The sequence below is a fragment of the Sprattus sprattus genome, assembly GCF_963457725.1.
Source record: "Sprattus sprattus genome assembly, chromosome: 10".
Lineage (NCBI taxonomy): Eukaryota > Metazoa > Chordata > Actinopteri > Clupeiformes > Clupeidae > Sprattus > Sprattus sprattus.
In genome coordinates this window covers 9,266,191-9,277,522 of record NC_137908.1, presented here as the reverse complement: position 1 = coordinate 9,277,522, position 11,332 = coordinate 9,266,191, and the positions used below count along the sequence as shown (strand labels likewise).

The 11,332-nt window shown below is 42.3% G+C and overlaps 1 protein-coding gene across 1 annotated transcript; it reads left to right on the top strand.

Moving 5' to 3' along the window:
• The first annotated feature begins 720 nt into the window (after nucleotides 1–720).
• On the top strand, nucleotides 721–11,010 carry sdc4 (syndecan 4). Its single transcript, XM_080845624.1, has 5 exons — nucleotides 721–906; nucleotides 8,235–8,409; nucleotides 8,520–8,551; nucleotides 8,661–8,856; nucleotides 9,033–11,010. Exons 1-5 carry the CDS (start codon nucleotides 853–855, stop codon nucleotides 9,182–9,184), a joined length of 609 nt encoding a protein of 202 aa, XP_080701750.1. The 5' UTR covers nucleotides 721–852; the 3' UTR covers nucleotides 9,185–11,010.
• The last annotated feature ends 322 nt before the right edge of the window (nucleotides 11,011–11,332 follow it).

The following is an 11,332-nucleotide window of genomic DNA, read 5'->3' as shown; positions in this document are numbered from 1 at the left end:
AACTGAGCATGTCATCGGTCAACGCACTCGTTCGAAACTTCCGAGGAAGTACAAATGGAACACGAATCGGATAATTCAGGTAGTATAGAAATCGAAATGTCAGTGGAAAGCAGAAGAGGAAAGTGGACTCAAATACGCAAACGTCTGAGTCAGAGCTGTTTTCCTTGTTCTCCTTTTTTGGGGGGAGGGTTCATCCCTAAACATTTTCCGGAAGATTACGACAACGGAAAAAATTCCATGCAAATAAGTTTACATCAAAGTTCCTGTCGCCATAGTTACAACTACCAGGATTTTGTCCCCGCAATCATGAAAAGGGCTAGCAATTGACTTATAAAGATATAGTGTAGTATGAATCTATTCATTATTTTATGTGCCAATAGTTAGGGCAGACATATATTATTGAGTTACTTTCGTAAGTCTACTTTTAGTAGTTGTAATAACTCAAACTCAACCATTTCAAAGTTTTGTCGCGACAGTACGTAGTCGTTCTTTTAAAGGAAGCGTTTATTGGCAAGTTAGTAAAATGTGCTGAATGTCACAATAACAGTCCCAACATTTCGGATCAACCTGTTGCTCTTGGATTTCCCGTAAACGTGACGATTCGAAAATTACTCTCATTGGCTTAATATATTTGGAGGCGGAGTCTGAAGTGCAAAGTCCATAGAAATCGATGCGTACTTACACTTAACTGGTCAGTGACTGTAGGTGGATACGGGGACCTTGAGGACTTGTGAAGTTGTCAGTGAATTTCTGTCGAGTGAAGAGTATTGAAACTGCTGTACAATATCAGTCTCAGTGTTTGTCAGTACAATAACAATATCAGTTGCCTTCAAAGCTGTCAAGAGGAAAACGATGCAAAAGCTGTTCCTCGTGTTGTTTGTAGTCGCTTCAGTCTACTCTGAATCGGTAAGTAACGTTAACAGTGAGCTGTCCTAGCTCACGTTAACTCTCGGTGGCTGGAAAACTAGGAATTTAGTCAGAAGCTTGGTTTAACCAGTAATTATCTTCTTGTGGTTGGTCTTGAAGTTGGTGTTTATAACTGACGGAATTCCTATCCGGTCTCCTTTAAGCCAGCTATCAATGTTTTCTTTCCCTGTAGTGGCCTTAACACATTTAAGCACATTTACTGTGTTGAAATGCACGTACAGCTGCTAAGGTAGCTACGGTTAGCTAACAAATTGGTGTAACTCGAGATTGTCCTGTGATGCCGAATGTCTCTGACGCCGAGGAGTATTGCTTGGTAGCCTTAGCTAGTTAACGTAATATGTTTCACTCGATTGTACACGAAACCGTGAAGGATCTTTACGTTTACTGTCCTATTGGGAATACCAATTGTAGCTATCCAGATAGCTATTGCAAAAGTTAATCCAATTCAAAGACAGATGGACTGGTAACACCATTTAGTAGACCCAGTCACTCTCCAGTCCTAACTATGGTTACATATGCCAGACATTGTATCAAGTTTAGTTCAAGCTAGTGGATGTAAAAGTGTTAGATATGTAGGTGAGATTCCCTCTCATTACGATAAGTGTAACTGCTTGTATTTTAGGCCTCAAGGATTGGTAAATGAATATGGACGTTATAATCTCAAAAATGTTTTCAGGTTTTGCCCTGCCTGTGTTGAGGAAAGTTCTCGCTATGTTCTTGTAAATGATTTCAAGTCCAAACAACACTGGAGTCATTATGTAGACATATGAGAGACCATGATTTTTTTTTAGATCTGCTTATGTACAGAAGAAGGCCCACATATAATATTGATATTTTTTAACTTGTTTATCAGTAGCCTACTTGTGGTACACTACTACTTTTACCACCTTTTACCCTTACATGGTTGTACGAGTTGTATATGTGCGTTCAAAAGCACCTGAGAGTGGCATGAATTGTATTCCTGATGGGAAAGAATTGCCATTTGCAGATGTCGGTGCTGCTTTGAATATGGGGGTGGGCTAAAATAGAATGGAATGGTAATAGACAGATGCCACCCACCCAGTGTGAGTGTGGTCAGGCAGCCAAAGTCAGGAGCAGAATGCAAATGAACGTCATGGAGACGTAACAACTCCATGCCCTTGGAAAAGGTGTAGGCCTACCTTGCCAGTGGGCCTCAGATCCTTATCTGTTGCTCAAGCAGCAGATCTTTATACTGATCTGACGTTTAAGAATAAACCCCTGTGTGTCGGTTTTCACTACTCTACATGTCAGCAAATGGATTGAGATGAAATCTGTTTTTATAGTTAAAGCTGTCAATGTGATTTGATCGCCAAAATATGGTCGATGTCTCCTCTGGCCCGGATAGCCTGCATGTTGGCCGGCCTGCCTGTCTGTTTTTATGTCCATTAGCCAGTTTTCTAGATGATTGTGTGCCTTTTTTCCCAGCAACTTGAAGGGCTGTGGCTAACTTTCATCAAAAGCTCCACACAGCTCGCTGAACTCTGAAGCACATCCTATGCCAAGAGCACAGAGACTGCTACATTCCTCAAAACCATGCAGAAGCTGTTGCTCGTTCTTTCATTTTTAAAAAAAAAAAACTCCTTTTCTCTCACCCCCTCCTCCTTTTGCATTTTCCTGTGGAATTTGACCCCTTCTGACCTTGACCGGCCCTCATTGGGATTTTGCACACATGGGCGGATTTAAATGGTCAGGGTTCTTTCATTAGCCTCCTCCCAGGCCAGTGGACTGGAGACTGGCATTCATTTGCCATGACCCGCACTCTCGCTGGTCTCTATGAATAGAAAGTTTAGCCACCCTCTCTCAAATTATTGATAAATTTTCATAATTTTCCTGCTTTTGAAAGTGCTATTAAAGTGAACACTGTTATTGATGTCGGTTGTCTTAAAATAAGCAGTAATGTTTCAGGGACCTTTGTAGAGCGGTAAAGCTATGTATTCCTTATTCGAGTGACATGGTTCTTTTTATTACATCAAACTATTGTTTAGATAAGGCACTGAGTGACCACCAAATGGGCTTGTTGTTTGACCTGAAGAGTTTACATAAGAGACGCCTAACCCACCACACTCCCCAATCAAAATATTTTTTCCCCTCTCAAAAATCTTGTTACTCTTGTCTCTCTCTCTCCCTCTCTCTCTCTCTCTATTATGTCTTGTGGAATGTGGTTTTCGGAATTAGGCGTGAGATGATTTGCACGAGAATGAGCCTGTGTTTTGTTCTGCTTTTTGATGGGCTGAATTGAATGCCCAGTGAAAGGCCACAGGGAGAACATGATAAATACTTTCACCAGGATGTAATAATGGTTTCTGCATGGCTGTCCACTGGGCTATAAAATCCCTTTTTGAGGATGGAATGTTGGCAGTGAGAAAAGGGGTTTGATCTGCTTTTGGTTGAAAGATGTTAAGAATTTGATGTATTTACTTTATCTTCCTTTGAATTGTCCTTGAGGGTCATTAGCGGCCTATTAGTCTACCTTGATGTTTTATTTGAATGGGCTATTTTGATGTGTTTAATAGAATGTCTCAAAAAAGGCTTAAGGATCTGAAAAGCTTTTAAAGTTGCCATATATAAAATGTATGAACTTTAGGGAAACTTTTTTTTAAATGTGCTTTTTGTTGGCTAGAATATGGTTTGATCCATCAAAAGGAAATGGCATAACCCCCTTTCCTGTCCGATCATGCTTAACATATCGCCCTACCGTTTTACAGTCCGGAAGATCAGAGTTGACATTTCTCATTCAAATGCAGGGGAGTTTGTTGGGTTTTACCCCCATGCTTTCAGAGAAGAAAATGTCATTGCCATGAACGGATGCATGTGTTAACCACAGGCCTTTGTCGTGTGCGCTCTGATACCACACAAGCTTAAACCCTGAGTCTGCTGGTTGTGGAAGATCTAAAAGCAAAAGCAAAGCACACAAAGCTCTGTGTTACTGGCCATATGTGAATTCTGGTGGTTTGTGAAATGACTCAATAAGGCTGAGCATAGGTTTTTTGGGGGTTGGGAAGTTCCCAAGTTCTGTTGCTCGTCGCTGCTTGTACAAGAAACTTGCCTTACAGTTCGTAGTTTATTTTTTCATTTGAAAATCAGTGTAACTAGGATGCCATTATAACTTGTAAATATTTTTAAATGTCTTTTGGAGATGGGAGACTACATTGTCTTACCTACCCTACCCCTAGATACACTATACTCTAACCAGTATTAGTGTTTTTGTATGTATTATATGCCACAGCTACACAATAGCAATTGTTTGAAATGGTGGGACAATAATCTGGCCTTTCAGGTAGTCTCCAGCCATTGAGTGTTGAAATGCCCTCACTTAAAAGTGAGGAGCTTAATTAATGAAAGACTGTGACATCCTGAAAGACATCAAAGCACTTCCCTTGAAGTGGGCAGAGATCAGTGGTCCTGTTCCTCATTTCTCCAGCGAGAGATCCCATTCTTCTGAGTCATTTGGAGTGGGAACGGCTGATGCAAGTATTTTCTGGAACAGGATGACTGCATGCATACACACACGTCCAAAGAAACATTTGGATGACTCATTTGTGTGCTTGGGTGTGTATGTCTGGGTCAAGGGGGATTGGGAGCCATATCATTGATTAGCTGCACATTCCTCCCAGGAGCTCTAAGTTTCTCTTCTTTTTCTTCTCTTCGTTCTTCAACCTCGTGAGACTGCTGTTTTGAAATGTCTGTCTTCCTGTCTGGAGTGTCCAACCTGCTCTGCCATGGGGAGGCTGGTGAGAGTAGCTTAGACATGGCCAGATGAAAACCCTCGTCTATTTATAGTTCCAGTGAAGGTGGGTGGAATCTGGAGCGGTTTTGACTGTGTGTGGTTGTGTGTGTGTGGTGGTGTGTGTGTGTGTGTGTGCGTGTGCGAGTGAAAAGCTAAGGCCTCGCTCCAGCCAATGTATCTCGGGAGGAGATCAGACTGACACAGAACGGTGCATTACAAATCCGATTGGTTCAAGTGACACAGAGGACAAGAGATAGAACAGTAATTGAATGTGATCTGAAAGGACGTGGTGAATCTCACCCTGAGGACGGCACACTGCAGGGCCTCGCTACCACTTTGTTACCATGGTCGATGATCAGGAATGTGACTTCAGGCAAAAACATTTTGTGATGGTATAGGGAAAATATAATGGGCCCAGCACTAGCAGTGATAAAAACTTAAAGTAAGAGTTGTGTTATTTTTCTAGGACCATAATTCCTTGAACAGTTCTTAAATTCTTACATTCTTATATAAACGGTGGGATTGACTCCCTCACATGGTTAAAACATTGCAAGAGGCAGACCCTCATGCATGGAGTGATTGACTCAATGGAACAGATGCTCAGCCATTTGCAAGCAGATGGGGGGATTTTGTTCTCCCGGTCTGCAAGCCCTGGGTAAGGCAGGGTTTAGCCAGCCTCTTAATTTGCATGGACTCCAGGCATCCAGTGTCATTACTCACTTGAATTTAATGAGATTGGGGGGGGGGGACACAGCTTCAGTTGTAACTTCTTTTTCGCTGGCAGTATCACAATATTGTTGTAAACAGGTTGGAACTGCCCTCAAAGTCTGTCACCAAAATGGGGTAGAGAGTAGGCCTGTTCTTTTACTTCAAATTAAAACGTTCTGGATATTTGTCTTTTTACATAGAACAAAGGGAGAACTTGAAAATCACAGACTGGCCAAGATGGTGGCCATTCCTCTGTTTAACTTGTGATCTAACCCAATTTTCACTGCAGAGATGTGTGTCTGTTTGTTTCAATCAACTCTGGCATGAGTTGGATTTATATTGTTGAGGAAAATGCTTGTTGATGAATGTAAGAATACGTTCTGTAATGACGGTCACCTGCTTTCGCAAATGTGTGTGGGTGTGCAGTTTGTGCAGAACAAGGTTCCAGAGCATTTTAATATGTTACCGTTTCCTTTTAGCTCTGGAGTTTTCAGCTTTTGTTAATTTATTTATTACTCTTTTAACCAAAACCATAAAAAGATATGCAAGTACAAAATCAGTCACACACTTTGTGTGTTTATGTGAGCTTGGAAGGTGTTGAAGGCAGCAGATGGGGTAAGGTTTTTTTTTTTTAAACTCCCTTTCCTTTTCTTGTAAGTTCATGTTTGACTTTGATGTCAAATCTGATCAGTCTTGTGTTTGACAATTGGCATCAGAGCAGGACCCGCTCCCGCTGTGAAGAGTACATCTCATGATCCTTCCCTTGGCTCTGGGCTTTCATCATTCAGCTAGCTGCCAGCAAACCTGTTATGACAGGCTCTCCTCTGCACGGCCACTATAGGAAGGGCTGGCTGTTTCACTATAAAGTGGAGTGTTTGCCAGGTGTGTGTGTGTGTGGGTGTGTGTGGGTGTGGGTGTGGGTGTGTGTGTGTGTGCTTGTATGTGTGCATTGAGAAAGAGAATGAGATTGCTGCTGGCTCTGACTTGTCAGAGCAAGATGGAGTAGTGATTTAAGACCTTGGAAATTCCCAAACCTTGATCTGTATCCAATTTGTCTGGGATATGTCGCATAAAGTTGTTTTGTTCATTTTGTTGTGTGTAAAATAGATTTGGGCACAACACAACGAATCAGGGTTTTACGTGATCGTCGTCGTTGTTGTTGTTGTTTTTGTTGTTAATCTATCCATGGTGCCAGAGTGATTGCTTTCTTGATTTTGTAGTTGTTTTCACCACCACATGATTCAAAGCATGTGGAAGCGTGCTGCTCTGGTAACAGGGCTAATAAAATGGCCGCCTGTTCGAGCTCTCGATCTGGAACAATGGCATTCCCTGAACACTCCCTTAAGTCAAATGCAACCTAAAGAGAGAGGATTAACTTCCATCCACCCAATTTGAAAACCACACATTTCAGGCCAGTTCAATCAGTGGGATCCTTTGCCTCCAGCATGGAATTACTGTTGCAGCTCCTGATAAAGGAAGCTTCTGCACAATCACTCAAATGAAGGCGTGTGTAATGTGGTTACCAAGCAGTTGGCACTCTAAAGGTCACATTGACGATAGATTCCTATGCTATTTCGAAAGGGAAGTGGTCCACCATAATTGAAAGACCTAGGTTATTCATGTCTGGACTTTTCTTTCCCCTCTCTCTTCTCTCTGACTTGTTTGAGGGGTAAAAAAGGAATTGGGCTTTTCAAGTGAGGCAGGGACCACCTGGCTGAGGGCATTTGAAGGCATTGAGTTGCATTTCTCCTGAACCAGCCTTGAGCAACCATCCAGAACTGATAAAAAACAAAAAAATCCCCCTCCCCCTATCTCCCCCTTCTCACTCCGCAGCCCAGCCAAAGCTCAACAATGAATAATGCATGACTGTTTCTTTAACCGTAGCCGAGGCCACATATTTGCACAGCCCAGCCAGGTGTTACCTAACGAATGCCCGTGTCTGCTGTCTGATCTACAATCAGGGCAAACCCAGCACAGCGATGATATCTGACCGGGACACGACTTTGCCTGCCAGAGACTTTAACCCAAAACATACTTGGCTCCAATTTTGCTGTGAGGAGTCCTCTTTACACCTTGAGGGCAGTCGCTCTGTGTTCGTGACCGTCTGTATCATGTGTATGTCTGCCTCGCCAGCCAAATGGAGGGTTGATAATTGGATCAGGCTATCAAATTGCCTTTGTTTAATCTCGTTGACTGTGCCTACTTGGCAAAGGGCACTGAAGTTAACTTGCTGATAATATGATTAGCAAGGGTAATGTCTTTCAATTACATTAAAATCCGCCTTGTGATGACTGTGGATGTGAGGAGATAACCACAAATGCCCCTTAAATGCACTTAAATGCCCCCGCCCCCCCCCTCTCTCTCTCGTGTTTGTTTTTAGGGGTATGTAAAGGGTAAAGGGCCAAAAGCAAATGGTGAACAAAACCAGATCATCATAGGTGTAATGCATCTTTCTCTCTGAAATGAGCCAGGCTTCATTGTTCCTGTCGCCGTGCTATCAATCACTTCCTGCCTTGCCTTTGTGTCTGATAAGATAGGCCAAAGGTTACTAAGCTTCCTCATCTGGTGTGACCTTTGTAGACACTTCTTCTTCTTTTTTTTTTGTCAGGAATAGCGTCTCACCACCACGTCTATTAAAACAAGGACGCTTGTAGAGTAGATCTGCTGGATTAGTTGTCCTGTTTTTGCCCTCTCTTTATTAAGGGAGAGAGATGTGAAACCAACCACTTTAGATAATGGATAGCTCCCCACCCAGCAATTATGAAATCCCTCCCTTGATTTTTATCCTGTTGCACTGTTAGCATGCTAGCTCTAAAGCGTTGTTTTTCGCTTGTGTGTTTCTGCTCAGCAGGTGAGGGAGACGGAGACATGGATGCCCACGAAGGGAAAGCTGTCTCATGAGGACCTGGTGTCGTCGGGTGACTCCCAGAACGGCTCAGACTTCGAGATAACCAGCGACGATGAGGACCTGGACGATGACTATAATTCATTCTATGATGACGAGTCGTCAGGTTCTGGAGATGGAGGTCAGTTTCTTCACTTTATCTAGTTAACACTTGGGATTGGTTATAACTCCTGTAACATTCACCTTTTATTGTGTCTAATACTGTTGTCGTATTTGTTTTCATTTTGACAGTGTCAGACGAAGAGACTGTGCCAACATCTAAGGTATTGCCGTCTTCTCCTTTTGCTCATCACCTTCACTCATTTAACAAACTCTATTCTAGCTGTTTGTTCCTGGAGCCACAAGTGACGTCTGTTCCTTTCTCCCCTCTAGCCTGACCTGATTGACAACCGGATCCCAGAGCAGGGAGGCCCTGTGAAGCCAAAGCCCACAGTGGACGAGAACGACATTGTGCTTAAAAACGAGGTCGGCGTCCGCTCCTCGTCAGGGGTCGAGGACCGCCCTCCCAACGTGCTGATGTCACAGGCAGGGGATGAGAGCTTCTTTAACAAGACCGAAGTTGTTGCAGGTAAGAATCCTACACAACACCTTGCGCTATTACGTTAGCCTTCAAGCGCGCTGTAAAAGAATGCAGTGCTCCACAGTGTCTTTCTGAATTGAAGCTGTGTGCCATCCATGCCTGTTGACTGTTTACGACTTCCCTGTTGGCTGACCTAAAGTGATGTTGATGTCTGTCTCTTGCAGCCCTGATCGCTGGCGGTGCAGTCGGTCTGCTCTTCTCTGTGCTTCTCATCCTCCTGCTCATCTACCGCATGAAGAAGAAGGACGAGGGCAGCTACGCCCTGGGGAAGAAGCCCATCTACACAAAGGCCGCATCAATGGAGATCTACGCCTAAAGCTGGGGCGCCTCCGCACCCTTTGTCACAGTGCCTCTGAAACTCAGCCGCTAAGCTCTCTCTCTCTCTCTTTCTCTCTCTCTCTCTCTTCCTGGACTGCCTCACACCTGATCCTCCATACTACCATGAAAGCCAGAGAGGGAGATGTAAAACTCTCCAAAAAAGATGAGAAAAGGAAGACCGACTGTAAGAAAATACTCTCCTCAGTCATGATATTGGATTGTGCATTTTCTTTGGAATTTGATATCTGAATCAGTGGGCCATGTAACAGGAGGCCATGTTCCTTTTTTTTTTTTTTTTTTTAAACATATGAGAAAGCAATTAAGAGAGGGGTTGCCAAACTGTGGAACATCATCATTTTTTTCTGTTTCCTTTTTAATTTAAATATTGAACTCCTCCCAAAGTTAAATGCTTAATGTCCTGAGCTGCACTGTAATTCAGTGTGTCTAATAGTGTGCACCCCTCTGTCTTCAAGTTCTGGTGGTTTTTGTTCAAGCTATAACACTAAATGATATCCTGCGGTGCTCAGTCTGTGACATGATATGGTACAGAGATCATTGGTATAGTTATTTATTCCCCCCCCTCCCTCCCCCTCCACCCACACCTGTCCTGGTGTCAATGGGGCTGTGGGAGTTGATGTTACTGTTGCTTTTTTTTTTTTAATGAATCCCTGTGTACGATGACCGATGTAATTTGCTCAATTTTATCCTTTTAAGTTAAGTCTAAAATCAGTGGTTGAAAACGAAATGCAGTGCGTTTTTATATGAAATAAAATCCGTTGGTACTATGTGCTGTGGCTGTCGTGTAGCTGAGGAACTCAAAGGAAAACCTGCTTTAGGTCTGAGGGGGGGTGTCCATTATCTGCTACTTCAAAGCAGTGGGAGGGGCACGTATTCACTCGCTCCTGCGGAATGAACGTGGGAGCTAGTGAACTAAAGCAGTGTGTGATGTGAAAAAGATCACTTACTCTAAAGCGGAGTTCTTCCATCAGCTGATGGCCAGGCCCAATCAAATAGGCTCACTCTGGATGCTGGTATCTTGTCAGCAAAGCTATTTTTAACAGGTACATGTATATATATGGCTGTTGATGTCTCACATTCTCTGCACATGGACCTTGAACTTCCAGGGATTTGTAAATAACCATCAAAATAAAATGCAAAAAAAAAAAAAAAAAGGGTACTTAGCCATTTTATGGCAGTCTGTTAGTAACCAAATATTTAAATGCCAAATTTTTTATTTTCATTTTTTTTCCACCCACGATTTTTGTTTTGTCTCAGTTTCATGTCAGTACTGCTAATAGAGAAAGAAAGAAACTGCACAATGTTTAGTTTCTTCAGAAACTCAGTGGGAAAGAATGACCAATGCTAGTACTAACTTTTCTGTGTTCAATGTTCCAGTAGATAACATGTTTCATTTTTTTTTTATTTAACTGTCAAATATTTTATTGCCTTCTTTCAGGTTGGGGCTTTTCCCCCTCTAAGCTGTTGTATATGTGATTTTTAATATTTTTATATATATTATACACTAGTTTTAAGATTTCTGAAGCAAATAGTTTTGAAGCAGTTTTTTTTTTTATTTTGTAAGAGTTTCTATTCCTTTTAGACATTTTTGAGCGGTATATATTTATGTTTTGTAGAAGGATTGCTATGTAATTGTTCAGGGGAACAGAATTGAGCCATGTATCATTTGCATGGGAAAAATAAATTGCTGCTTTTCGTCATAACAAGAGATGTGAATCACCAATCGAGTGGAGGAGTCAATGAATCATTGATTTCTGCATGCAGGTTCTGATCTGTTTGGAAATAAAGCTATTTTTATGCACACAAGTTGAAACTCTTAAGTCTGTTTTTATGGGCAATTAGCTGTGGTATCATCTTCAATTTCATTTTGATGATAAGTAGTCATGTGAAGGACGGGTAAACACACATGTCGTTTTCACTAGCCATCCAGGCTATGCACTATGTAATTCTGTGGTCTGGGGCGGCACACCCCTGCAAAATGTAAGAAAAGCTTTCACAGCACAACAAAGAGCACACTAAAAGGCCAGTTAGCATGATCATAAGCACTTTTCAGTGCCGACTTATCTGTTGTTGGTCTTTGCAAGGTTTTGACATGCCTTTTTGGTGGTTAACTTGCTAGTTTTAGGCC

Coding starts and splice junctions, on each gene's coding strand:
- sdc4 (XM_080845624.1), top strand. CDS start 853: ATGCAAAAGCTGTTCCTCGTGTTGTTTGTAGTCGCTTCAGTCTACTCT. Junction 8,552..8,660: donor AGACTGTGCCAACATCTAAG/GTATTGCCGTCT, acceptor TCTCCCCTCTAG/CCTGACCTGATTGACAACCG. Junction 8,857..9,032: donor CAAGACCGAAGTTGTTGCAG/GTAAGAATCCTA, acceptor TGTCTCTTGCAG/CCCTGATCGCTGGCGGTGCA.